The sequence below is a fragment of the Labrus mixtus genome, chromosome 18 (assembly GCF_963584025.1).
Source record: "Labrus mixtus chromosome 18, fLabMix1.1, whole genome shotgun sequence".
NCBI lineage: Eukaryota > Metazoa > Chordata > Actinopteri > Labriformes > Labridae > Labrus > Labrus mixtus.
Window position 1 is genome coordinate 19,448,228 of NC_083629.1, and position 27,657 is coordinate 19,475,884.

Here is a 27,657-nt window from a genome sequence, read left to right on the forward strand (position 1 = left end):
CATGAAAGGTGGATTCTTTTGTCTAAACATTTGTAATGTTTTTTTCTACACAAGCAAAATAATTGTTCATTTTTTTCATCCCTTCACTGGTCGCCTGTCAATCACAGGGCAAACATCAAGAGACAGACTTAAACTCGTGCTCACATACCAACTGTGTTAGTCATTAATCTAACAAGCTTGTACTTGGACTGTGGGAGGAAGTTGGAGTATCCGATGGGAACCCGCGCATGTGCAGGGAGAACATGCAAACTCCACACAGAAAGGCCCTGTCCAACAAGGTGTTTTGAACCAGGAACCTTCTTGCTGTGAGGCAACATTGTGCAGCCCTCATTCTGGTTCTTCCACAAGGTAAAGTCAGCGATACGTAATCAAGAGTAAGCGTTTTGGGGGATTAGCTGGTGCCAGGTTAGAAAAAGGAGCAATGTGTAGATCTCTCCTCTCTCAGCGCAAAGTTTATGATTCGTAGTTTTTAGATTTGTCAAGTTGGATAGTTTTAAAGGATAGCCGCGTCTTGCTGTTTCTCTCCAAAGTTGATGCACCCTTCTTCGACTGCAGTTTCAACTTTTTTTTTAATTACACTTTGTTAGATTTTTTGTCTCTAATCTGTAAAACAATACGAAGATGGAAAGATGGATGTACTTAATTGATCTCACAATGAACAACAGAGCTGAGATGCTTTATTTTTGATACTAAGAAGTGTGCAGCTGGTTTGAACCACGCTGAGCATTCAAAACAAAGGCACACAACAACACTGGGCTCATAAATTGATTACAGATTTTATTTTATTAAAAAGAATTTAGGTTCACAGAAAAAAACAAAACAAAAAAAAACAGGCTTTTAGAGCATTTTAGGGCAACCGATGTCAACTGCACTGCAGAAAAGATCCAATTGTCTCTGATATTTACAGGAGGACTGCCAAGCCAGCCGGAGGAAGGGATATGATTGATGAACAAACAGAGGGGTGAGCGACGATATGGCTGGAAAACATTCAAAACACATTCAAACAAACCTGTCAGACCTAGAGATCCATCACTGCACTTCGATATGAACAATAATAACAACAAAAATCTGTAACTCCTTGGATCCGCTAACACTGTAGGCAGGTGTGAAAACTTACTTTGACCTGTAAAGTGAACGACAATACAGATAATCTGCAGTAATACTGAACTGTGAAACCATTACAATCAGACCATACAGCGCTTAAAAAGCTGGTATCCCATGGCGATAACTGGGGCTTGGTAACCGTTAGATATGAGATGCAGGTGTAGGGGGAGGGGCTGGAATATACTGTAAGTATGTAGGCCACAATTTGGCAACAAACGAGATACATATTCAAGAAAAGGCTGTACAAACATCAGACAGAAACGAAACACACTCGATTTAAAACTTTAGTACTAAAGCTACAGAATTCAAAATATGTTTATTGTCTTTTTTTAAAACTTTTTTTACTTTAAAAAGCAGTTATTCGAGGGTGTGTGTGTTTGTGTGTGTGTGTGTGAGTGCACAACATGTCCGAGATCGGAGAGGGTGGGGCTTCTTTCTGTCCAGGGTCAGGGGTCAGAGGTCAGAGGGGGTCGGGCTTAAATCAAATGACAATACTCGCTTTGCTTGGACATCACACACAAGACAGTTACATCAATGTTTTCCGGTCTTTTCTAGTGCGCATGTTCTTCTCAACTTTCATCATCATCAACAATTTACACCCACAATGGTGAACAGTGAGGGGGGGGGGGGGGTCAGTGGGTGGTAATAAGAGCAAAGATATAGAACATTTCATATTCTGAGATCCTCTTTAAGTTTGATTTAACCAGGAAGGTTGAGGGGGGACACAAAGAGAAGGGGGGGGGGGGGGGGGGTCTGTACAGAGTGTTGCGCTGCTGATTGTGAGCGGAACAAAACATCTGTGTGACACGAAACCGTAAAAGCTTTAAGTACTCATCGGTCGGCCGCCGAAGCGCCATCAGAGCTACCGCTAACAAGAGCTAAACCAACAGGAAGAACAGGAGCAAAACAAAGCTCTTGAATAAACCGGACTAGATTCTGGATCCTCCGGCCCCCCCCCCCCCTCCCCCACCGCCTGAAAGAACAGAGCCGATCCTCGACGCACCACAGTACCAGGTGAGATCCAGCCGATGCGGGATCCATCAGAAGATCCACTTGACAAAACATCCTTCCATTGTGTCTTTTAGAAAGAGAAAAGTACTTCGACAATGTGTTTTTCTTCTTCTTCTTAGGAGTTTGAGTGGCAGGTAATCCCAAACACCCCCCTCCCTCCCTCGTGTGTTTAATCCTGATGTGAATCCTGGTCTCAGGATGGTCGCCTCTTCCCACATCAGAACATGGGCATGCTGAATCCCTGCAACAGAGGAGGAGAGCGACTGTCAGATAACGATACAAAAGGAAATATCATGGCTGCAACCCTGCAGAAAGCCATTGTTTTAATGATGATTACCACATGGGGGCGCCAAAGTGGAAAAATGTACATCCCCCCCAGTTACTTAAAAATTGGATGTGAAAAACTGTAATGTTGATCACATATAAATGACTGATGTACTGTGTGTAGGGGTTACTCTTTTTATCATCTGATCAGAAAATGTCCCAGAGTTTAAGGTCACATCTGAACATTATAAATAAATAATCATTAAGTAACAAGCAGATGATGAAAAGATAATTTTTTTACAGGATGGAATATGATATATTTGAACATTTCTGCTAAAAATATAATGTTTATCAGAACGGTGTCAGTGTAATTCTGTGCAAAATGATCAGTTGTTACAGCTGAAGTTTTTACTTTCATGATGGTCAAAGTGCAAAGTTTTACTCACCGACTCGTCCTCGATCATGGCTGCTGAGTCAAAGAAGTCCGGTCTTAATTCTGCTCTTTCACGTCTGTTCCTCGATGGCGGCTGAGAGGGACAAAGCCCAAATAACGATATTAAAAATAAGACAAAAAGCTGAATTAAGACAAGGATCTGGATTTATCTTTTCCTCATCTAGAGGGTGAAGAGGTTCAGTGTGTTGAAAGAAAAAAGGCGACTGACCAGATCGATCACCATAGTGTCCTCAAACTCCTCGTTCATGTCCTCCAGCTGGCCTCGCGATGACATCATCACATCCTCGAAGATGGGCTCGGCATCATCCTCCATCAACCCGCGGCTGATAAGAAATATCATCAAGAATATGAAAAAAAACCCCACAATTATTAAAGTTTCATTAAAAGTCCTGTGAGGAACTTTTCATTTTCTGTTGATTCTGGCGCCCCCTGCAGACAAACCAATATAGTTGTCTCTGCTGCTCTTGTCCTGTACATGTGTAAGATGTGTTTTCCAATGAGAAATCTCATCCTGCTTTCTTTAAACAGTCAAACACATCATTCATTGTAGGTCATATAGAGGCATTCTTTCTATTTGAGATAACCAGATAAAAACATTTGTGGTGGGATTTGAAATCTAACAGAGTGCTGAGCTCTACCAAACTTCTATCATTTGTGTTTCTGCTTCACAAACTTACACGGTCTGCCGGACTCCCTGATTGCTGCGTGACTTGATGTAGTTCATGCCCGTCCGGTCCTTCCTGTTCACCTCCTCCATCTTCTGCTGGCCGAGCCACGACATCTGCATCTGAGGACTGAGGACAGAGAAAAGGTGAGAAGACTCTTTGATAGCACTTTAAGACGTTTGCATAAGTCCGTTGAATGTGTTTACGCAAGTGGATGAAAGACGCTGAAAGACTTACTTACTTAAGACTTTATAAAAGAAGTGATTTTGTACTGTTTTGAAACTCTGAAAAGTGATCATGAAAGAGAAATGGAATCTCTACAAAGGAAAACCTTTTTTGTCTCAGGTTTTTCACATGTTCAATGCTGCCGTAAATCTTGGATATTTAATTCAGAATCGATGGGGATTGACTGGCTTTTGAAGCCTGCCCCTAGTGGCCATTCCAAGTACTGCAGTTTGAGGAACTTTCATGTTGTTTTTCATTTTTTTCACCCAATTGGCAGCACTAGACCAGCATGTTTGTTTGTATGGATCCTCACTTGTGTACGTAGTCGTTCTCTGATCCTGGTTCTGAGTCGGGGTCGGGCATGTGTTCTGCTGGTCTGTTCTCTCTGAGGACTGTTGATGTGAGCTGAGGAGTCTGCAGCGCTCCCGGTGTTTGAAGGGTGTCGTTGCGCATCAACCACGAGCCCTCCACACTGCTCTCTTCTGGAAACGAACACACAGAAAAGTCTATAGCGTCAGTAACACAACAGAGATTTAGAATAGTAACCCCTCGTGTCTGTCTGAAAGCCAGTCTCCTCACCCTCGATGCGTTTCTTGTGTACAGGCGGTCGCCCCTTCTTGCTGCGCACCGAGCCGGTCTTGCTGCTGGACCCGGATATGACGGACATGTGGTCCTCGTCTCCTCCCGTCAGCAGGCTGTTCCTGTATGAGATGAGCGGCAGCCACACGTCCTCCCGGCGCTCCGACATCGACTCTGACATGAACTTCTCCAGGTACGAGTGACTGAGGAGGCATGCAGAAATGGAATTTATTATGAATCCTAATGTGAAGTGACAGAAACCAGTTTCATCTTCAGGCAGTATATAAAGATTGAAAGGAGGGCTTACACTGTCTTCTTGTCTTGGCGGATGAGTTTGGATGAGAATTCGCTCAGGACCTCCAGGAAGGCCAGGTTGACGGGAGGAAACTCTGGTCCCCGAGGATTCTGGTACTTAAATGCAAACTCTATTCCATCCCTGCAAGAGAGAGCGAGAGAGAGAGAGGTAAAATTATAGACAAAGAAAAACATGCAAGGCAATAAAAAGAACACAGACAGTTACTAAATTGAACACAAACAGAAAAACAACCCTTTTTTTTTTTACTTGCCACCACATAAAAAAAAGCATAAATGAAACTGTCTAGCTCAATTTATGGGATACTTAACTGACTTTTCCCAATGACAGCTAACAATCTGATTCGTTTTTATCCCGTTAGATCACCTTAGAATGAGTCTCAATCTTTGGATAAGGAAGGGCGACACATTGCCAATAAATATATTTGCATGTTAGACAGTGTGCTGATGTTTATTTGCAACTTTTTGAGAGACTCCTTCCTCTCCTATCGTCTTGTCTTTGAGTGAAAGATTTGATAAGTATTTATCCAATTAGAAAATCAACCATCACAAATTCTCTGGTCTTTTTTTTTATAATAAAACTCCTAATGTTCTTAAAACTCATTTAAACCTAAGCATTAAACATTCTGTTCCTCCTCCACGCCTGGTTACAGCTGTCATACGAGTCTTTGATAACAGAAAAACATCACTCCTAGTTTCTTACTTGTGCAGCGTGGCCACGGCCTCTCTGGTCTTGATCTGATCCAGGCCGAAGGTGAGGGCAAAGCGTCGGGCGAGCTCCTTGATGCCGCTGACGTGGGACGACGTTCGGTCCAGGTTGGGTCCCTGGTCCTGCAGCAGCTCGTTGAACAGCTGCAGCACACGTGAAGAAACGGTGTCTTTCAGTATGCACGTAAGAGCACAACATGTGTATGTTACCTGAATCCATATTTGAATCCATCTCTCACCTGCTGCAGACTGAGGATGAGAGTCTTGGCGCAGAGGATTTTGTCCGTCTGTCTGGTTTTACTCAGAGTTTCCTTGATGATGTCGCCGTAATCGTTATAATACTGTCAAACAGAACAAAGCAGTTTAAAGTTGGAAGGTTACACAGTGCACCTCCCACTTCATATTGCCTTAAGGGTTGAATAGTCACCTTCATGTAGTGTTTGAAGATGTCGGCAGCAGCCGGCATGTCTACGATGTCGTAGATGATGAGTTTGCAGAAAGCTGCGAGCAGGTTTCTCCTTTTGTGAAGAGCCTCGATCTTGTTGGCCTCGTCCTCCTCATCTCCCTCTACTCGATGAGGAAAACAACAAGTTAAGTCAATTTTTAAAATCAAGTCAAGGTGACTTTTTCCACACTCATCAAGCAAATCACACGATGATCTGAATCCGAAATGAGCCAACCATTACCCATGCTCTGACTCTCGTCATCCTGGTCTATGAAGACGTGGTCCAGGACGAAGTTGAGCAGCTCGTTCTGCAGGGTGCTGTCCGGGTTAAAGACCAGAGGCTGGAGGCCCTCCCGCCCGCCCGATGTCAGCTGGTGACTGAAGATCATCAGCAGGTCGCAGAGAAGCATGAACGCCTGAACAAGAGGCCGACACAGGAGTGAAGGTTGCATGAGGAGACAAGACAAAAGATTGAAAACATTACAAAACCAGTCTTGTCATAGTTTGAGGAAACAAACATCACTGTAATGAAAGCTTTTTCTCACAAACAACTGATATCACCTCCTCATAATATAATATATGGCAGTGTGACTCGAGGAAAGTATGCAGCTTTCCTTACATTTTTGGAGGATTCCCGTCCTGGAAAGACTCACTTGGATCTTTGTATTTCATAATTCAACGTTTTACACACTCCAGGGCTACAGAGCATCTCCAGAAATGTCAAACACAATGATGAAAGAGTGCAGTTTCTAATAAAGACTCTGTTTCTAGTGATTTGAGCTGCTTGTTATCCTCGTTTAAACACATTTCTGGAAGTTTTTTTTTTACACAAATTGACACAAAGTCTCATACTGACAGGGAAGGTGTGAGCAGGTTGTGTTGCGGTGTGTGTCATTACCTGTTCTTTGACTGGTGTGTTGACGTTGGACAGGCACTGCTGGCACACAGCAAGGAAAGACTTCACCACTCTCCTGAGAGCCACCAGGTCGTCCTGCATCCAAATACACACACACACACACACACACACACACACACACACACACACACACACAAAGACACACCATAAGTCAAGTGTTACAAATCATGAACGATTGAATAGACATCAATTCAAAACGGCATTAACAGTCAGCATTCAATATCTGGCCCTGACTCACTGACTCTCTAAGGATTTTCATTTATCATCAGCTGACCCCACTGAGGCAGAAGAACTGATCCATTTGAGTTGTTGCCGGTCGCTAACAGAGCACATTGGCACACAGTAGACTGAGATAATTGTGGACATTTCTCCCACATTTATCTCCTTTTGTTGTAATCTTTGTCTTATATGTGTTGTTATGTGAAGCACTGTGATTTTTATAAGATGCAGTACAAATAAACTGACTTTGCAAGCAAATAACGAATACATATGAAGTAGAAAATCATTTTCATGTTGGAGTTGATTGCGTTAAAAAGAGCATCACTCGATTTAAATTTCCTGCTGTGTATGACGGGAGCCCCAGTTGTGAATCACAGGTTCAACTCTTAAAGAGGTTTGGCCTTCAGTTCACCACAAGCTAACAGCTTTGGGCTCTAATGCCTCTGCACACTGTTTAAGAGGTGAATGAGATAGATTGGGAGCAAGCCCTCCGGGTAGAGGCTCAGGATCCTGTCCGATAATGAGATTGATCTTTACACCTGAACTAAACCTCTGCAGAAATACAGATAAGCCCCCGTCCCTCTCGGCCATGGCTGCTCAAACACAGCAGTCTTAACCGTGAGCCTGCGATGAAGAAGAAAACCTGTGATGTGTGAGAGTGACGCGTGTGGTGAGTGCAGCACCTTGCTGGGGGCCCCCTCCGTGATTTTGACCAGCTGCCACAGGATGGAGTAGTGGGAGCACTGCAGCGCCTGCACGGCAATCTGCTCCGGCATGGAGCCCTGCTCGATGCCCGCCTTCAGCAGCCGGTAACAGTTGCCAAATAAATCCCACCGCGTCAAGTCGTGGGCACTGAGGCGAGAGAGGAGAGGAAACACAGGAGAAGACATCAAGTGGAAGTTGGAAACAGAAGCCCTTTTCAGACTGCCAGTTAACCCTCATGCCTCTGACGTCATGCTTTCAATATGAATGTCACAGAGGCGGTACAGAGGGTCGAAGAGATCCCAGCTCTGTGCTGCCATCAGAGGTAGAAACAGAGGTGTTTCAGGGAGACAGAATCGCATTGTGCTGTGTGTGTGTGTGCATGTGAGTATATGTGTGTGTGTGTATGTGGAGCTCCTGTGTTTCTTTACACATCTTGCTTCTGCAACTCTGTAAACGTCAATGTGAAACAGACTGGCACACCAATATAATGCTGTTGGGGAATCAATATGAAAGTTCAGAGATGTAATGATGACCTGAATCTGAAAAATACTTTTTGTGTCAGTTTTACTTTGAAGCTCATGTGAGAGAACTTTCTATTTGTGTCCATTTTGGCGCCTCCTGTGGACAAAGCAGGACAATTTATCTCTTTTCTGATCTTGTAATGCACATTTAGAAGTCGTATTTTCTGACTGTTATGAAATTGTTATCCTTTTTCAAAAACATATGTGAGAGGTGACAAGAAACTTTCAATGGATTCTTGTTCCTCATGTCCCTGGCTGTAGTCCTGAGAATCTTCAGCAGATTTTACTGTAGAATTTTTGAAATAGCTAAAGTTGAATCCTGCTCAAACTGCATAGAGACACTTATATTTTAGACATTTAGACTTCTGCATGTCTAACCTGCAAATCTCGATGAATGATTGGTGTGGATACATTTAAAAATGCTGTTTAAGCAGATGGCTGTTAATGGGCTTGTCTAACAACTATTCCTGCAGCAGAGTTAAAATGTTTATCAAATTACTTAATTGAAATGACTAATCTGCTCTCTAATGATATCTAATGCTTTTGTAAGTCATAAAGAGGCATCAGTATCAATTTGAGCCCGCTTCATTACGAGCTAAAAACTCTTCAGAGGAGCTTTAGTCAGTCGTTAGTCAGAGGGGGAGAACTTGTATTACACATCGGTTACTATTTAATGATCTTTTCTGATTCAAGCTAAGCTACTAATTAAGAAGAAAAAGAAAAAAAGTTAGAAAACAAAGCTAATCCGGAAATAAAGTATTTGTTATTCCCAGCTGAAATGAAGAAATAAATGGAGTCTTACTTGTGGAAAGCTGTGAGTCTCTTGAGAGTAGATAAAACGTTGTAGATGTCGTCATCGTCAGCCTCTTCAGCCTGTGGGAAAACAAAAACATGTTAGGACACACAAAGACTACATTAATGTTATTTGATGTTTAGTGTAGAGAGTGACAGAGTTTTGGTGTAGTAAGCTCCACAGCTTTTTTATTTTGTACGCCTGCAACTGAGCAAATCCAGACTTTTTTTTTTTCGTAAAAAATTATCTAGATCTGCACTGTTTTCAAAATCAATTTCAAAGATCTTGAAGGGAATTCTGCCTAAACTTGATTGTGACAGTCAGGGGGGAACAGGCAGGACAAATGATGTGTGGGTGATGAGGTGTGCTTCCTCTAACAGCTGACAGGCTTCAATGTCTGCAACTTAACCTGCTCCCACCTTCAAACTGCATATTTCTTCATCTTTTACACATCTTCTAGTGGAGCTTCAAACACAATCTCCAAGACGAGCTCCCCTTGTCGTTTTTACAGATATTTTGTCCCCCTGTCTCTTTTAATTCAATCCTGTCATACCTCCTGCAGCAGCTCCTCCACTGAGTGTGTGAAGCGGTCCGTCATCTCGTCGATGAGCTGCGAGCGGGCGATGTCCACGCGGTTCATGATGGTGTACTCCTCCGAGCAGAGGATGCTGTACGTCTTACTGCAGGCCTCCAGCACGTCCATCTCTATGTGCTTCTCCACCACCAGCCGCATCTGCTTCAGCAAGGCGTCCAGGTGCTTCTCCATGCGGCCGGCGCTGTACACGTCCAGGTCAAAGAACTGAGGGATCTGCAGCAGGTTGGCTACCTTCTCTGAGTCTGCCTGGTACTGTGGACGAAGCAAACATAAGACGTGACACGCAGGAAAGACTCATGAATAAACATCTGATGGTTTGTTTCTGTTTCCCTCTCAGTATAAAAATCAATCACATTTTAACTGTTTAGCCAGTACACTTGTCCAGATTGGTGTTGACGTTCACTAGCACTCCTCATGACTACATGAATAACAACATGAGTGATTATTTTTCAGACTCTCATGAAGGTCTTACCTTGGACAGAAGCATGGGCAGAGCCATGATGAAGTGCTCTGTCAGTTTGTTCTTATCGTCTATCTGAGTCTTCCTCTCCTTTGCTGTGAGCACCTGCATGAGCCAACACAAAGCTGTAGGTCAAATGTGTGTGTGTGTGTGTGTGTGTGTGTGTGTGTGTGTTTGATAAAGACTAGAAAAGGAGGATGAAACTGTTCAACTGTGTCCTCTCTGTTCCACCCTGAAAGTTATTCATGTGTAGAACAATTCTCTCTTTGGTGGTTTCTAGATTAACAAAGTTAAATGCAGCTTTGGTAAAAGTTCCATGAATTAATACAGAAAATAAATAAGCAAACAAAAGGCTTTATGTGGTATATGTTTGGGGGAAAAAAAAGTAGAGATGGGATCCGATCTTGTATCGGTATCGGGTCCGATATTGACGTGATTTACGTATTGGATATCGGACTGAGGGTTTGAATAGAGCTCATCACGCAAACTCTTCAACCTACCCGTTTGCCCGTGCCTCTACCAACAGGTGGATGTGCCTCTGCTGCCTGTCGGATGGTGCAGACTGTCAGCTCTATCAGAGCACTCTCCTGTCTGTCTGACAACACTGCAGAGACGTACAGAGCAAAGCAAAGGAGAGAGAGAGAGAGAGAGAGAGAGAGAGAGAGAGAGAGAGAGAGAGAGAGAGAGAGAGAGAGAGAGAGAGAGAGAGAGAGAGAGAGAGAGAGACAAACGGGGAGAGTCAGGTTGTCAGTGAGTTTCAGACACAGACGGATTAAAAGAGAAACAGAGAGAATTTCAAAGAACAGGATTTCATTGCATCATCCAGCTGCAACGTTGTGAGGAAGTTTTTTTTTTAAAAATCAGACGTTTTTGCGCGTACCCTCCTCTCCCTGAACAGGCTCCTCCAGCAGAAGTTCAGTCATACACTCCCAGTCCTTCAGCAGCTCCTGAGAGCTCTCCCACAGAGAGTCCACCAGGTAGGCTGCATGCTCATGGAGCTACATATACACACAGAAAGAGAGATTACAAAAGAGAAAGACAGAGAGAAAAAAGATATGAAAACCTGACTAACTATTTTGCAGAATCGAGACATCGTACCCACCACACATACAATACCAGTATACTAAAAAACCTCTTAGCTGATAAAGTTCATTTGTAAAGACGGAGTACAGATAATAAGTCATGAGTGCATCATGTGAAATAGAAGTTTCTTTGTGCGCGTGTTACCTCGCTCTCCAGAAAGAACAGCACCAGCATGCGGATGAGATTCCCGTTGGGACTGCTCCTCCCTCTGCGCTTCGCCAGAGCTTCCTCTGCCTGTGGGTCATGACGACTGAACAACCTGACAGACAGAGAGGCAGGGAGGTGAGGAGGAGGAGGAGAGATTTAGTGGCAGAGGAGAGAGAGAGGAATGTTAAAAAGAGGAACAGACAGCAGGAGATAAATGCACTTGGAGACAGTATAGATTGCCTCGTGTGAGTGCACCCTTTGAAGAGGGTCTCAGGGATTGACTCACTTTCTGTGCAGGAATTCTCCAGCAGCGACGGCCACTGGTCTGTGGGCCGAGTAAACCAGATGGTACACATTCTCACAGTCCTCATTGGACAATGCGTCTTCACTGCCCCTGTGAACATCATCACATTTAGGAAAAAACACATCTAAATAAAATTGCCCCGACAAACATCAATAGATGTCCACTGAAGAAATGTTCTGATTTTACGAATGATCCTTGAAGGGAGCAGTGAACTGATGGTAAAAGACATTCAAGTTACTCACTGCAGGATGAGTGTGACCAGTCTGATAGCTTCCACAGCCACATCATACTCCTTATCCAGTGTCATAGATACTATACGATCCTGTCATTAACAGATTTAAGTGAACAGGAGGAAAAAAAATATTAAAATCAGAGAAACATCGAAATACAGCATCAAGCATGGTTCTTGTTTGTTTTTCATTTGGTTGTTACCTTGAAGCGGTTTGTAAAAAGCTCCAACTTGGGGAAGAGTTCTCGGTTTGTGTACAGGTTCTGCAGAGCCTTCAGACACTTCAGACGCACCTCTCCTTGCTGAAGAGAAAAAAAGAAAAAGAGGAACAGAGTACGTTAAAACAGACAGCAGACCCTGGTGGGAAGTCATATATTTATATTTGTTGTTACTAGGAGCTTACCCTGTCGTGTAGCGTCCAACCAACATACTTCAGGTAACTGTCATTAAGAAAAGCATCGCTGTACATCTTCATCCACACTCCGATCTCCTCGATACAGATGGCTCGGATTTCGGCGATCGCATCCCTAAAAGAAAAAGAACACAACTCCAATATCATCAAGTATGACAAAAACTCTTTTACAGACTGAGCTACTGCCGCCCCCTTTGCCATGTTGGACTGATAACCAACATTAACTATGTCTCTGAGAGTGGCAGAAGGCTGCTTCTAAAAGTTTAGCAAAAATAAATGATCAGAGCAACATTAAAAAAAAGAAATGTGTGTACCTGTATCGATGCACGAAGATTCCCTTGAAGATGGAGTTCATCATGTTCTCGATTTCATCCTGGTTCTCCTGAAGCTGCGACGGGAAAATCACAAAGTTTTAAGGCGAGAAATATTTACAAATTCAAGCAAGCTGAACAGTGATACTCATCGCTGCAAAGTGAGGCCAGCTGCACAGAGGAGAGCGACTGCATCTTCCTCTGAGTCAAACCAGACAGTGCGTGGAAACGTTAGTCCTTTGCACCTGAACAAATTTCCCTTCAGTGATTCATGCGCTCCAGCACTTTATAAAGGTCCTTCTCTGAGAACACTGACCTCCATTTGTGGAGCGGCCGAAGCACAAGAGGTTTACTCTACTTTGTTAGTATTTCGGCGATCCCTCAGTGCGATCTTCTCTGTGCAGCTCGCCTCACTTTGCAACGATGAGTACACACTTTAACAGTATTTATATTATTATTATCATCATGAAGAACATTTGAGGAGCAGCTAAAACACTGTTAAAGTATCTTTCACCATCATGATGGCCAGTTTTCAGCTACACACAATTGTGTAACATTTATAACATTTATAAAAGCTGCTGCTGCACCATTAAAAGTGATGATTGTTTCATGAAATATTTCAAATATAATGTATCATTTTATTGTAAGTTGAGCAAATATTTTCGCCCCTGTGTTCTGTGTTTCAAGTTTTTAAGGTTGTTGCTAAACGTCGAACTGGTCACCGACCTCCTTCCTCTTCTGTAGCAGCAGCTCCAGCTTCTCGTTGGCTCGTTTGCCGGCTATCTTGTTCCTCTCGGCCTCGTACTGCCTCTGCGTGTTGTCCTGGTGAATGCTCAGGTTCAGAGCCACGTTGACCAGCGCCGTCATCAGCTTCATCGCTGCTCAGACATCAAAAAAGAAAAAGAAAAAAGAAGAGCACAATCAAGGCCAAGTAACTGAAATGCTGCAGACAGAAATCGTCCCTTTTGAAAACATCGTGCACAAGTCTAGATAAGGCCTCTCCACCATCATCAGTCCTCATTTTAAACCCTTTATCATCCCTGCATCCTTCTTTTAAACCACAACAATGAAAGCATTTGTTTAATATAATTACCTTGACATTTAAAAGGACGTAACACTGCCCACACTGTCACCCTTCTACAACAGGCTGCACAAGCTCACTGCATTTCTCTGCTTGTACTGAAGAACTGCTGCGGTCTTCACAAAGCTGCCGCCATTACCTGCTAACGTGGAGGTGTGTCTGAAGGCTCGCACTTGAGAGTCGGAGAGCCCCGTGAGGAGGGAGATCACCGTGTCCATCATGTACTCGTCGTAGATGATGCTGTACTGACACTGGCGGATTAAGACGCTGATGAACTCGCAGAAGTTGTAGCGGAACTTTTTCCACAAGGGCCCGGGCATGGTGAGAGGATAATCCCCGCTGTCCTGTTCACAAAAGCAAAGTCATCAGAGACACTTTTTTTTTTTTTTTAAATGATCAGGTTACGAGCTGTTTTTTGAGGAGAATAAAAAAAAAAAGTTTCTGAGCCTTGGAAAGAATCTCACCATTTACGTTAGCCATAGAATTAGTTAAGGAAAATATCAGCCCTCTTCTGCTTAATCAGCGGGAACACTCTGGATCACAAGTGATGTTTCAGATTTGTTCTTTCAGACAACATGGTTGTATGCTAGTAAACAGAGTTGTCATATCGGTAACACAGATGTGTGCAAAAGATCTCATCAGTTGAAATGCTTTTATGCACACGTTAGTCTCTCATGAAACATCAGGTTCTTCTCAGAAACAAATCTGGAGCTTGTCCGGGAGCACACATGTCAACAATGTGTTTCCACTGTCCACTTGTATTAAGATCACCACCATACATTTTAAAAGCACATGCTCTTTCTTTTTTCTAACGTCTGATGTGAATCAAATTGCATCCAACGACTAATTCCTTCCATTTACTTTGTGTTTAGCTCTTGTTGTAATTAAGCCGTTAACAAAGACTAAAGCGTATAAAAGCCATTTGAAATCTTTGTTATCCTGTTCAGGATCTTTCCTGCTTTAACTGGAACTCCAACACCCAGCACACAGCTTCTATAAAGACGTGTTTATATTGCTAGTAACTACAGCAAATGCTTGGATTCATTACGCGACAACAGCTGACAAGAATTACCTCGTCAAACTCCTCGGTCATCTTGCGGATGATCTCTGCGTTCTGCATGTTCCTGAACATCTCGATCCTTACGGTGCCTGATCGCGGAAGAAAAAACGACAGGAGTTGTTCAAGCTGTCTCGCGCAGAACCGCAGATTTCATTCACTAACATTCAGTAGTTTCTCTCGTCTCACCTTTGCAGCCTGAGCACTGGATGAAAAAGTTGATGAGGTCGAGCAGGGCCAAGTCTCTGTCCTGTTTGTACGACTCGATCCACTCATCCACCACAGACTACAGACAATCAAAGAGAAAGACAGAACAGGATTTGAGCGAACGACATTCATATTTAAGAAGCTTAATAATTGAGCATTAACATTTCAAAATAACAAAAATAATCGGCCGACCTGCATGGCACTTTTTCCCAGTTTGACAACTTCAAACAGAGTGACTGGATCTCCTCCGTCTCCATTATGTTGAGCCACGCCGTTCGCTTTCCCTCGCCCTCTTGCTACACCTGTAGCCTTTTCCACCGGTGTCTTCCGAGGCTTCTTATTGGCTGACTGCGGGGGCAGAAATTTAAATTACAACGGGAAAGAAACTAAGAACCCAAACCACTCATAATCACAGAAGACAGAAAAAAAAAAATACACATCCAGTTTTACTCGACACCGACATAAAACGAATCAGAGGGACACTTCGCTTGTAAGAAACAATAAAGCCTCACTGATCTTGAAACACAGTCTCTTACCTGGGCTTGTTTTCCGGGCCTCCCCCTCTTCTTCTTGCCTTTGACTTCGGGATCTTCCAGCTCACTTATGCTCATACTCAGGCCCACTGCGTCTGTCGCCCCCGACTCATTAGATGAGTCCCTGAGAGAGGAAAAGCACAAAACACATGTGATTTAGAGGCTTTAAAACATCCTCAAAGCAAATCAAAGGACAAATACTGTTCTTCAGGAAAGTTGCAACAACCCAGACGAGTAGTTTTTGTCAAAGTTTAAACACGGACTCCCTCGCTTCTGTTTGGAAGCTTTGGCAGAAAAAATGTTTGACTTTCACAAGTGGTTTTATAGAAGTTTGAAGAGCCACAGAGGGGGAGTCGGTAACACCCACAGCTTATAATGTACTTGCATTTAGAAGAAGAACAAATATATTTAGTGCAATGATGTTCCACTCACTGTAGGACGGGGAGCTCTGAGGTGATCATCCTGGTCAGCGTGGGTGGCGGTTTGAGTGTTTAACTTTGTCTGAGTGTGTCTTCAGGTTCAAAGATGTAGGTACGAGATCAGATCAGTTGAGGGGGGAAAAGAGTTGAGGAAAGGGCAGGGAGGAGAGGCTCCAGGACGGACGGACGGACTGCGCTCAACTTGCTGGCACTTAACTCTCTTCACCTCCTGGAAGAAAAACACAAAGAGGAAATGATCACCACAGGATGCATTTAGAAACAAATCCAACCAAGTGATGAATGTTAAAGAAGCAAGCACACTGTAGCAGCTGCATCTTCTGCAGAACTGAAGTGACCATGCACATCAACAGGGACGTGCTTTAGATCTCAAAGAGGAGCTGTCAGTGTGTAATGAAGTAATGCCATCAAATCCATGATGCTCTGTCAGATAAACACTGTGACTAATAGTGTTTGTAACATGAGTAAAAACCCAGACAGTTTCTGGTTTGTGTGCAAAGTGTCACAGTCGTTAAATGTCACCAAAGCAAAGAGAGACAGTTCAATCTGAAACTCTGCTCCATCAGGACATGTAGGGGAAAGTGTGGAAAGGAGGACACCAACTGGACACTTTGAGAACTACAACAGCAAAATATTGTGGGGGTGAACTGGAAGGGTTTGTATACAGGAGTGATTTTATTCAGTTTGTGTGCAAAAAGTCCCTAAAAAGTGAAATGTACTGAAGTGTATTAACTTAGCAAACGTATAAAATTAATATTCAATTAAAAAAAAACTTAAATTGTATCATTGCACTTTTTCAAACTTATTAAAAGTAAAACTATTCTACGATGGGGATGTAATGACTTAAAATTATTAAGGCACTTGAAAAAAAAAAAACGAGCCAAAGCTGGAGATTTATTTTGTTTTTCTTGCAGGAATCCTCCTCTAAAACATGTTTTTTCTAAATAAAAGTTTCAAGAAATGATGCAACACAGTGAAACAATCCCAAAAATGCCTAGCAACCAGAGCTGAGAGTGAGAGTAATTTCTCCTTCAAGTGAGTGACAGCTAACTTAATTACACCATTAGTTACTGACCTGTTCATATGCTAATGAGAGCAAAGGGCAGAGGAGGGGTGATACCGCTCTTTGCCACAAGGGGCAGTATGATCCACAAAGTCCTCTCCTCCCTGTCTATCTCCAAACTGCTTAATTGAGTTTTAACAGGAGGGCAGTGGGCTCGGAAAAAATCATTTAGCATTCATTTAACTCCCAGCTCAGTTCTGGTCCACTTCTGTTCTTATACAAAGTGTTTTAAGGGCCTATTTTCCCCAGAGTGTGTGTGAGTCTATTCGTGTGTGTTTGAAAGTAGGTCTGGGCAACAGTAGGGGGCAGGCTAAGAGAGTGTGTATTTAAATACAGTCTTCCACACAGTGTTTGTACTGAGGAATAGCACGGGCAGGAGAGCTCACTGTTTCACCACATTGAGCTGCACACACACACGTCTGGCTCCGTGTTCACTCACACTCTCACACACACACACACACAGTCAGGCTGAGCAAACAGCGAGCCTGTTAGAACGAGACTTCAGGTGAGAACAGGATTAAAATCATTCAAATGAGAGAGTTGATTCTTAAAGTCAGTCAACCAGCACGGCGTCTTCTGAGAATAAAACTTTTCATCTTTTTCACACTTCCGGGCCCCAAACTTCAAAAAGGCAGAGCCCCGCAGAGACACAGTTAATTGCTGGGGTTTGACCTGATTTCATGCACATGAGCTCCTGATCGATTTGGCAACTTGATATTCCTGCAGCACCGATGTTAAACCTACAAAAAATAAAACACAAGCTCTGCTGACATGGCTGCACATATAAATGGGGAAGGAAATAATGCAGGCTGACTGTGGAGCCGCATTTTGACTACATGGACAGACGAGGCAGAAATTATGAGTTGCATGATGCTGCATGCAATTTCTGCAGACGGATCTTCTGCATCAGCATTGGAAGGATATGTAATATTACATAAATAATGTAATGAGCCAACTACTCTGTTAGTCACTGAAGTTTGGCTTCAAGAAACATGCAAAACTATTGTGGGAGGGAAACAGAAAACAGAATATTAAAGTAAATGTAACTTGTGTTTGCAAATATAATCAGCGTAGCAGAAACAGATGGATATAGAGACGCTTTCTCTCCTTTTCAGATCTAAATCGATTTAATACTTTAATCCTTTTGAAATAAACTTCCCACGGGGGATTGTTCGCTTAATCCTATTTAAATTGACCTCAGAATAAAAAACATCCCAGCTCGAGCTTTGTTCACTTTATTCTTTACCCTTTTTTTTTTGGCAACTTAAAGTTAAGGCTCTGGTCTGTCCTGTTGTGTGTTTGGCAGTTCTGTGACATGCTGTTCAACAAGCATTTCTGCACATTTCCTTTAAAAATCATTTTAAATCATTTGTATGCTTTTTATAAACTACTTCTTTTTTTTTGGCCATTTAAATTGGATTGATTTCGAGGTTGAAAGTATTCAAAGACACTGGAAGAAATATCACAAACAGAAAAACAGCAAACGTTGGCTCTTGCAAACCTTTGCTTTTGCATCTTATTTGGACATTTCTAAGAGAAGAATGAACAACCAGACTTCATTTATCAATGAAAACTTTTAAAAACATAAAACAACCATTAACCTTTTATTCAATGCAAAAAAAAATTGCATATACAGCATAAAACACTGTGTTAAGCAATTCAAATGCAACTTTTAACACTCTGCAACAGCACTGATTTAGAGAGCAGATATTCCACCTGCACACACAAAAGTCATATCCCTGCAGAAAGTCATCTAACTGCAATGGAGAGAACAGTTTTTCTGCACATTGCACACAGAATGGGTGAGACTCTCTCTCCTCATCCTGACTTTGACCAGGCGCACAAAAACTGCAACAAAACAATCAAACAAATAGAGACCGAGTAGAGTTAACTAATGCGGAGACAAAACGCCTGAGGGTCTGACCCGAGATGGAGAATGACCAACAAGCTGGTGTTAAAGAATTTCCACTTCATCTCTTTGCTTTTTTTTATTTTGTGGCTAAATCCCTCTGAAAACACTGCACAGCATTCTGAAAGCCATCATTCACTTTCGTGGGAAATAATCAGGAAGACCTTGAAGACACAGTGCGCATACAGCAATTGTGCACTCCTGAAAATGTCTAGGTTGGTGGGGTCGTATTCAGAGTATCACCTAACGAGTGAAAGCTTGTTTAAAAAAAAAGAAGGTATAAAGCAGCTTTATTATATGCACACATCTCCAAACGGTCACGCCCCGACTGGAGGACATCATCAACCCTTCCCGGCTCATTCACGGTGACTTCATGAACGTTACCTGCTGCTTCACACATCTGCTCACCCCGACTTTATGTGTGGCGGGCAGCAGTGCCAGCATTCCTGTAGACCACAGTAATGTGGTAATGTGTTTGAAAAGATTGCAAAGTAAACTTTATGTGATGTCCTGACCCGGCTGTGTACATTTGAGCCAGGTTATTGATGCACATCTGTTATTTTTATATAGTCTATTTGTATACGGTGCTGCAAAAAGGCCGCATGTTGACTCCTGAATTATGCATAATGTAAAAATATTGACAATGTAAGCACATTTTCATTGCACAAGAAGACTATTCACATTTTGTTTTTGTTGCTGAAGTGTTGTTTCACGTATGCTAAGCTGCAACAGAGGGGCGGCTTTCTTTTTGCTTAGAGCTGCACGCGTGTGTACACATGTTTGTGTTTACACATACAGCTCACCCCAAAAAATAGTTGTCAGATGTTCAGGAGATTAATGTGTAATGTGTAAAAACAGAATACCTGTTGAGAAAGCCAATCAGCAGCAAAACGTCACAAACTATGAACAACAAACTGTCCCAAATGTCGACACCTTAGAGGTTTAAAGTCACAGCCCTGCAGCTTCACAAGACTGACTGTTATGTAATTTCCTCGCTGTCTTCCCCTAACTCTCCCCCCCCCCTCCCAGCTGGGGGAAATCCCTTCCGCTCTTCACCTCCACCTCCCTCTGTACATCACAAACTGTTAAATCTCAGCTGTTTGCTCTCATACACCCCCCCGCCCCCATCATGCCTCTGCTGCGTCCCACTTTCATCATCAGATTATCTTTCTCTGGAGGGACACAAGCCAACTCCATTTGAATCATCCTTGTCTAGCTTCTTTTTTTTTTCCTTCCTCAGTTGTCCTGAGCTGCAGAGAAAGAGAGGAAGAGGAAACAGGCTCGTGTACTGTGTGTGTGTGTGTGTGTGTGTGTGTGTGTGTGTGTGTGTGTGTGTGTGTGTGTGTGTGTGTGTGTGTGTGTGTGTGTGTGTGTCTGAGTGTGTGAAAACTGGGAGGATGCCTGACCCAGTATTATCGACCAACAACTAAATAATCCTTCATGCACTTTGGCTTTCCTCATTTTCTCAACACATCGGCACTTTCTCCGGCCTTCTCACACTCAGATACAGACATCGACCGACACACACACACACACACACACACACACACACACACACACACACACAAACAGATTGTAAAAGCCTCTTCAGGAGTCTATGAATAATTTGCAGTGAGTCTCCTGAACTGTTCTTCAGTTTTTTTTTTCGTGGACACGATAAAAGCTGCCAACAGCCTCACTTCACACCTCTGTTGCCTTTTCTCTCTTTAAAAGCAAACAAAGACTTCCATTAAACAAATCTGAATTTTAAGAGAATATCATGCAACTGTTAGAGCAGAATAATGAATTATGAATGGAAAGCCAATTTCGCAGCAAAGTTTTTAGTTGCTCCGCGAGAGCACTAACTAGACAGATGCATAAGAGCACAAACTGAGCTGTCTTATCAGATCTGACTCATTGACTGATTATGCTGCTTTAGGGCCTGCACAATAAGAGACAAATAAGCCATGTGCAATAACACTGTTCAATATGGAGATAATGATATGAAGTGCGATAAATAAAGAAGAGTTAACAGTGACCGCCCACTTTCTCGATGGCTCTGATTCTGGAAGTAAATATCCCCGTTCAAATCGTCCTTTGACGTTTCACAAATTCTTTATACCAAGAGATTGAAGCATGGAACCAAGAAAACCAGCTGCCCCCATTAAAACATTTGATGTGGCGCAAAAATGACATTAAAACAATTGAGAAAAAGGCAAAGGTACAACACTGTGTACATGTTTGTCTTCTGGAGTCAAGGAACTACCCTTCCCACAATCCATAGCGAATTATACTGCTTCTTAAATGTAGTCGTCGTTATAGTGTTTATACTGTTAATACAACAATACAATACAAGTGTTGTACTATGTTTGTAGTTTTGAATATATAAATTACATTTATTCTAAAAAAAACAAAAAAATATCTTTTCGCACATGGCGCAGAAGGCGGGAAATATTGCTATGGTAACAGCAAGCACCACCGATCAGAGACATTGCTGTTACACTGTATAATCGTGGGTAGTGTAGTTCTTTCCCCCCGATATATTGTGAATAAACCATGTTTTTTTTTTTTTTTTTTTAAACAAGGTTGATATCAACTTGTGTAGGAACATATACCATCGTTTCACGCTCAGGCAGCTCGTGGTCAGTCTACCTTGGATGGTTATGACATTATGGCTAATGATCAAATCTGCTATGGAGAAAGTGAATGGGATTTTTTTCTTCTGGAACCACGCAGTTGAGCCTTATTATTGGAAAGTCAGACTTTTTTTTGTCTATCTGCTGTCTGCCAACCTGTCCCTACCGATTTAAAGAGAAATCCAAAAAGGAGGGTTTCTTTCACCCATTTATTGGCACCAACTAATCTGAGTGTAGCTGATAGCTGTCTCTACCTTCAACTCTGCCAATTCCAGTGAATGTTGAAAATGTGGGTAGATGATATCATGATATTATTGATTCTCATGTTAGCAAACATAATACTTGTGTTTTGTTTTTCAGGAATAGACCCTCTAATGGACTTGAGATTTCCTTAGTGCGAAAAAAAAGTTTTTAAATGTAATGTAACAGATGGACAGAGCTTTAGATTAAAGCTGTAGATTACACATTTTTATGACCATCTGAATGGACAATTTTTTAACACTGTAAATGGAGCAGTGCAAAAAAAAAAAAAAAAAGGAGAAACCCAGTCAGCTCATTAAACAAAAGAGCCGTGGGTAAGAAGAGCAACCCCTCTAAAATATCATTAGAGGGGCACACATTGTAGACAGTCTGTCTCTTATTCTTTATTTTAATAGGATAGCTGAAGATAGACAAGACATGTGGGGGACAAAGAGTAGAAGAAAAACATTCATATCTCAAATGCCTGAAACACTCATTACAGAATGAAGTATTATTTACATGTAATGGTAAAGAGCCAGGGCGAATGTTTTCACTGAGTAACACCAATTCACACAGTCACAGCTGCCTGCCTGCGTCTTGCCAAAAAAAGAGTGCAGTGAGACAGTGTTGTGGCTGGTGTCTGTTCAGAGGTCGTCCTCTCGACTTGGAGGATTTCAAAACATTTACACTGACGGTCCAGGTGGTGGGACAGACCGTGTTTCTGCCTGTGCACTTTATCTGAAAAGAATGTCAAGAGCTGTTTCCATACGTGCGCCTCTGTAGATTTCTAGATAATTGAGCGAGTCTGCTCCTGAGTTTTGACGCTATTGCAACAGTTTCTGCCTTGATATCAATGCCACGTGTTATTGGACATTCACTGTATGAAAAAGGAAGACGAGAGAGTTGAAAAGAGCATACTGGTGGTGATCAGAAAAGAGTAAGAAGCAGCGTCATTGTGTGCAAAAAAAAGTTTGCACCTGTCACGCACCGGTACCTTAATATGCAAGTCATCAATACCATCTGCTCACTTGCTGTGATTTTTCCTGAATATTTCATGCTGCCTTCACACATCAGCTCAACCCGACTTCTTACAGAAACTTTACTCGTGGGCTGACAGGATGAAGTCTGGATTAAAGACGGGTGGATGTATGTGTTCAGGCATGCAGCCCACCCTGGAAAAACAAGGCTTCACTGAAAGGTTAAAACGGAAAGCTCTCCTGGACTGAACATCATATTCAACATGTAAATATTTAGTTGGAATAATAAAACTTAGTGTAGCCACTTCGAGAAGAAAGACGGAGCCAGCAGAAATGCAGTCTGGTTTATTGGGGAGCATGAGGAGGTAACAGCCATATTAAATGTAATCTGTTGAGAAGGAACCATGTGGTGTGCAGGTTGTTTCGCTTCGACACAAAGGTCGGGCTGAACTTAAGAAAATCACTTAAATATGGGGCCAAAATCCGAAGGGGAAAAAAAACCAGGAGATTTGACTGCGCTTTCAAAGCAAAGGAAAAACTTTTTAACTGTAACGTCACACACAAAAAGACACCAAACCTTTGAGGCTCTAGTGTCTGCTTTATTGAAGTGGCTTGATATTAATTTAGTGATGAGACATTCAGCATGACACTGCAGCCTCTTATCTTTAACACAGACTCTGGAGGAATAAGGCGGTTCAGTTTTAAGTGCTGCTTCAGAGGTACAAAAACAAACCCCACATGTCTTAACTATCGCTGCTCCTCCGAGTCACTTCAATATCCGTGTGTGTGCTTTTGTGTGTGTGTGTGTGTGTGTGTGTGTGTGTGTGTGTGTGTGTGTGTGTGTGCGTGCGTGTATTTAAGAGAGTGTGGAAGGCAGAGAGACAACAGGCGAGCATCTGAGAACCACTTAACATGCATGACATGTTCTCTGGGAGGCAGGACGGCGTTGCTATGGCAACTGGTGTGGGTCATAAGCCCGGCGGTGACGGCATATTTGATTGGCTGAGTGGAGACAGGAGGAACCACATTGATGGGGGGGGGGGGGGGTACCAGTTACAGATCCAATCAGTGCCCCTTTAAATCTGACCGCAGGGTGACAGAAAAGTTATTTTAAGATTCGTTTATCTGACTTGAGACAGTTCTGCTCATGTTCACACTGATTTGTCACATAGATAACATTAATGAGCAGATGTCTCCTTCATTAACCAAATACTTAAATTAAACAAACTTATCTTTGTTACTGTTTAATATTCATGGAGGAGCTTTTTTGGGGAGATGTGCAAAATGAGAGTCGATTCAGTTATGAAGTGTGGCGTAACTACTAACTTCTCTGATTTAACTGCACACTATCACCTGCTATCTCCTTTCCAAAAAACTTGGGACACTATGTGAAATATAAAGACACATTTTCAATACTGCAAATCATTGAAACCCCATGTGTAATTGAAATTAGCACACCAATTTTGGAGAAATTATATGACTGTTTTGAATTTGATACCAGCAACACGTTTGAAAACACTTGGGATAAGTGGGAAAAAAAGTTAGACCTTTTTACACAGCGTCACTTTTTTTGGAAACAATGTTTTTAAATACACAACGTAAAACTGACTCTCTCAAAACTTTGGGGCAATAAATAATTGGGAGTGATTACATTTGAAGTTCAACCAATGGGTTATGTTTGTTTGCAACCACTGAGATGATGAAACAAGTAGTGCCAGGGGGGGCGTCAGTAGCTCAGTCTGTATGGACTTGGGTTGAGAACTGGAGGGTCACCGGCTCAAGTCCTGGTGGGACTAAAATACAGAAGTCGGTCTGGTAGCTGGAGAGGTGCCAGGGCACTTCCCGATCACCTCCGAGGTGCCCTAAAGCAAGGCTACGAACCCCCGAAGGCTCTGGTACATTCCCTGTGTAGCAGTGTGTAACAGCCCCACTCTGACATCTCTCCACTAATGCATGTCCTCAGGTCCTGTTTGTGCATGTGTGTATTTCGGGCCTCTGTGTATGAGATCTCTCAATAACCAGAATTTCCCTCAGGGAATAATAAATTAAATAAATAATGAATAAATAGAGAAAAAAAATCCTCCAGTTTACAGTTCAACCTGGCTCAACTTGTCCTGAATGCAACATGACTGATGTCTTCTACACAACGCTTTAAAGCAAATCAGAGACAAGCAGCTGCACACTCCGTCCTGATAACTTACGTTTTATAGCCAACAGTCATTATTAAGTGTCTGATAAGATTTTAAAGATATTAATCTGTAACTAAAACTGTATTCCCTGGACTGTTTCATTCTTTATTGTCTCACTGGTACCTGAACAACACGCCCCCAATGTTGCAGCTCCTTGGATATATATATAAAAACAACAACTGTTACACCCCCTGAGGCCATATCCAGAGAGAAAATAACACTGTTAAAACAAACGCAGCCCCCTCATTCATTTCAATGAGGCCTTGACTCAGAAGAGAATGGCATATAAAAAAACAAAGCAAACAACAGGCTTGCAGAGTGAAAAGCTAACCCCATTTGTCAAGACAAATGCAACATTGGTCACTTTAATAGTTGCAGTGTTTACCACATGTGCCATTGACATTTCTGTGATCTTAAAATAACTGTAAGGCAATAAAATGCTTTTCCAGCAGGGAATTCAATTTCTGTTTAGGCAGGGGAAAACACATTTCTGAGCCAAACTTCTGTCTTCAGGCTTTACAACTAAGTTAATGATAGTTGATGATCACTGCTACGTGTGACATGTTTAGCAGGTGATGAAGCTGTGCTAGGAAAAAAAATCAATGGGTGTTATTCTATTCAAAGTAATAAATCAATTCTAGTTCCTGAGTGTGCTGGTAGGGTGAGAAAGCCAAAAAAAAAAAAAAAGGGCAGAAAGCCAGCCTTACTGTACAAAATATTTCCCACCTAAGCTGATGTGTTTCATGGTCCCTCCACGCATTCAAAACTCTGAAGAGATTTTATTTCCTTTGGGTCCAAAAAGGGTATCATCTAGCTTTTTTCATGTCTTGCAAATATGACTCTTATAACGCTGCTCCAAAGGTAAATTAAATAAATGACTCTTGGGACATCCACCTTACATCATGTCATACCAAGAACGTTGCACTGTGAGGGATGTGAAAAAGCAACAGGAAGATTTCAGGGGCAAGGCTGTCTGAAGTCTGAGGTGTATGTGTGAAAAAAAAAACACAACAAAGCTCAATAGTCCACAACCCGAAGACTCTTAATAAAATAAGTGATAAAGAAGGAGAAAATCCTGGATACAATTGTTTATCAAAATAGTAAACTATTGCATTTGCATCTGCAATTAAATCTCAAATGTATCCAATGTCACTCTAAAAGAACAGCGACACCATTATTCAACAAAGGGCACAAGATACAGCTTATCAAACTTCTCTCCCTGCTGTTACTGATCAAAACGCAGAGCTGATAATAAGTGTAGTGGACTTCCACTTCCTTCATGTGAATATTTCAGAATTGCACAACTGACATGTTCTCACTGTTAAATTATTTAAAGATTTAAAGGCAACACAAACAGGCTTTACAGCTGATTATGAACATGAAGTGTGATGATTGCATATTCTGTCGGAAAAGAGCTGCTCTCGCAAAACTTCTCCTGTAAACTCAGCTTAATCACACTGAAACACACACACCTTTCTTTGTCTTACTCCCTGCTGACCACTTCTTCTGCCAACTGTAACCTGTACTGCGTCTGCTCTAATTGGCCATTATCTCTGGAGACACAATGTAGTACAAGCCTGTTTCTGATACTTCATGCTACATTTGAGACTGAAAAACACAAGACTTTGTTCACAACTAACGACTCAGTTAAAGACAGGACTATGAATGAATGATGGTTGTCCAGATTCTGTACATTTCCTTGTATGCATGTGTTACCATCAATGAAGCCAACGGGGACCAGCTTACTATTTCTGTCTGTGCAGTCAGTACTGGAGGATGTGAGACAGTGATCCCTATTAGTGAGCTAAGCCTGGTGTTATCACTTCCCGCTGGGCCACCAGTGAGAGAAGTATGTAAATTTATAGGCAGGATTGGAACAGAAAAACATGAAACAAAGTCAGCACATTACAGAAGAAATGAATTGTCTATTTTGGAGAGTAATCCAGGAGAGTCATGTGTTGACTATTTATTGAGGCTTAGGAAGACAATCAAAAGACGTGCAATAGTAACTACTAGCTGGAAGAAACTAAGGGCGCACTCACACTAGGCAATCTGTACCGTGCCCAAGAACCCTTCACCCCTAAAGTCCAGTTCATTTGACCAGTGCGACTGCTCCGTCTCACTTCCTTGGCCCTGGCACGGTTGGAAAAGGTGTGCTTCTACACGGTACAGTTCATGCACGAGCACGAGCATGAAACGTGGACAGCCTTCCATTATCGAGAAATCCTGGGTTGTAATGGCTGTATGTGACTAAAATGCCTCATAATAAGCCACAAAGTCAGTAAATGCAGTCAGTCCCGTGTGCTGACGCGGACTCAACAGTGGATCTCTGCCTCGCTTGTGAACTATGCAGGCTTCACGATCACCTAAAGCCATGCATGTGTTTTATTGCGACGTTATGTAGGCTACAAGAGGTGACCGTGCTCAGGCCTGGTTAGTCCTGGAGCAGTGTGAGTGCAGGTCAGCGGGGGAATGGGATGGGATGGGGTGGGGTGGGGTGGGTGGGGGTGGTGGGGTGGGGGAGAACAATCATGCTTCAGCATGATACGGGACAACAGGGCGCCCTGAAGCTCTGCCAGAGGGGTTACGTACGTTTTTCCCTAATAAGCAGAATCCCTGAAATGTAATTCAGGATTTCCCAGTACCAGAATTGATGGCTATAAAAAAATATTAAAAATAGCTCAAAATAATGTGAGAAAGATTATCTGTGGTTCCAGCATGACCCATTTATAAAGAAATTATAGTCCTACAGCATTTTCTTGGCAGCTCTCAGAGTCTTGTGCATCCATTTAACTTTATAGAGCGGCTCGACACGCCTTTAGTCCCCTTACTTTTGGTTCCTGATACTTCTCTTGATTTCATGTTCCACTACAGATAGAAGATTCTT

The 27,657-nt window shown here is 42.4% G+C and overlaps 1 protein-coding gene across 2 annotated transcripts in view; it reads right to left on the reverse strand.

Annotated features, from left to right (window-relative positions):
* Positions 1 to 757: 757 nt before the first annotated feature.
* Positions 758 to 27,657, reverse strand: part of stag1a (STAG1 cohesin complex component a) — a 46,403-nt gene continuing 19,503 nt past the window's right edge. The window contains exons 2-32 of one of the 2 annotated variants that reach the window (XM_061062588.1): positions 15,773 to 15,988; positions 15,344 to 15,464; positions 15,000 to 15,155; positions 14,790 to 14,886; positions 14,616 to 14,692; positions 13,683 to 13,887; positions 13,189 to 13,340; positions 12,466 to 12,539; positions 12,143 to 12,266; positions 11,943 to 12,041; positions 11,753 to 11,832; positions 11,493 to 11,600; positions 11,204 to 11,318; positions 10,857 to 10,974; positions 10,477 to 10,580; positions 9,989 to 10,081; positions 9,475 to 9,768; positions 8,931 to 9,001; positions 7,586 to 7,754; positions 6,666 to 6,758; positions 6,009 to 6,183; positions 5,750 to 5,889; positions 5,562 to 5,663; positions 5,318 to 5,466; positions 4,610 to 4,738; positions 4,303 to 4,505; positions 4,037 to 4,205; positions 3,511 to 3,627; positions 3,042 to 3,156; positions 2,826 to 2,906; positions 758 to 2,356 (exon numbers count right to left, since the gene is read on the reverse strand). In XM_061062588.1, coding sequence (XP_060918571.1) covers positions 2,333 to 2,356; positions 2,826 to 2,906; positions 3,042 to 3,156; positions 3,511 to 3,627; positions 4,037 to 4,205; positions 4,303 to 4,505; positions 4,610 to 4,738; positions 5,318 to 5,466; positions 5,562 to 5,663; positions 5,750 to 5,889; positions 6,009 to 6,183; positions 6,666 to 6,758; positions 7,586 to 7,754; positions 8,931 to 9,001; positions 9,475 to 9,768; positions 9,989 to 10,081; positions 10,477 to 10,580; positions 10,857 to 10,974; positions 11,204 to 11,318; positions 11,493 to 11,600; positions 11,753 to 11,832; positions 11,943 to 12,041; positions 12,143 to 12,266; positions 12,466 to 12,539; positions 13,189 to 13,340; positions 13,683 to 13,887; positions 14,616 to 14,692; positions 14,790 to 14,886; positions 15,000 to 15,155; positions 15,344 to 15,464; positions 15,773 to 15,801 — 3,783 coding nt within the window. In that variant the 5' untranslated portion in view covers positions 15,802 to 15,988 and the 3' untranslated portion in view covers positions 758 to 2,332. Of the gene's footprint in view, positions 2,357 to 2,825; positions 2,907 to 3,041; positions 3,157 to 3,510; positions 3,628 to 4,036; positions 4,206 to 4,302; positions 4,506 to 4,609; positions 4,739 to 5,317; positions 5,467 to 5,561; positions 5,664 to 5,749; positions 5,893 to 6,008; positions 6,184 to 6,665; positions 6,759 to 7,585; positions 7,755 to 8,930; positions 9,002 to 9,474; positions 9,769 to 9,988; positions 10,082 to 10,476; positions 10,581 to 10,856; positions 10,975 to 11,203; positions 11,319 to 11,492; positions 11,601 to 11,752; positions 11,833 to 11,942; positions 12,042 to 12,142; positions 12,267 to 12,465; positions 12,540 to 13,188; positions 13,341 to 13,682; positions 13,888 to 14,615; positions 14,693 to 14,789; positions 14,887 to 14,999; positions 15,156 to 15,343; positions 15,465 to 15,772; positions 15,989 to 27,657 lie in introns of both variants that reach the window. The other variant, XM_061062587.1, reaches the window with a different exon arrangement.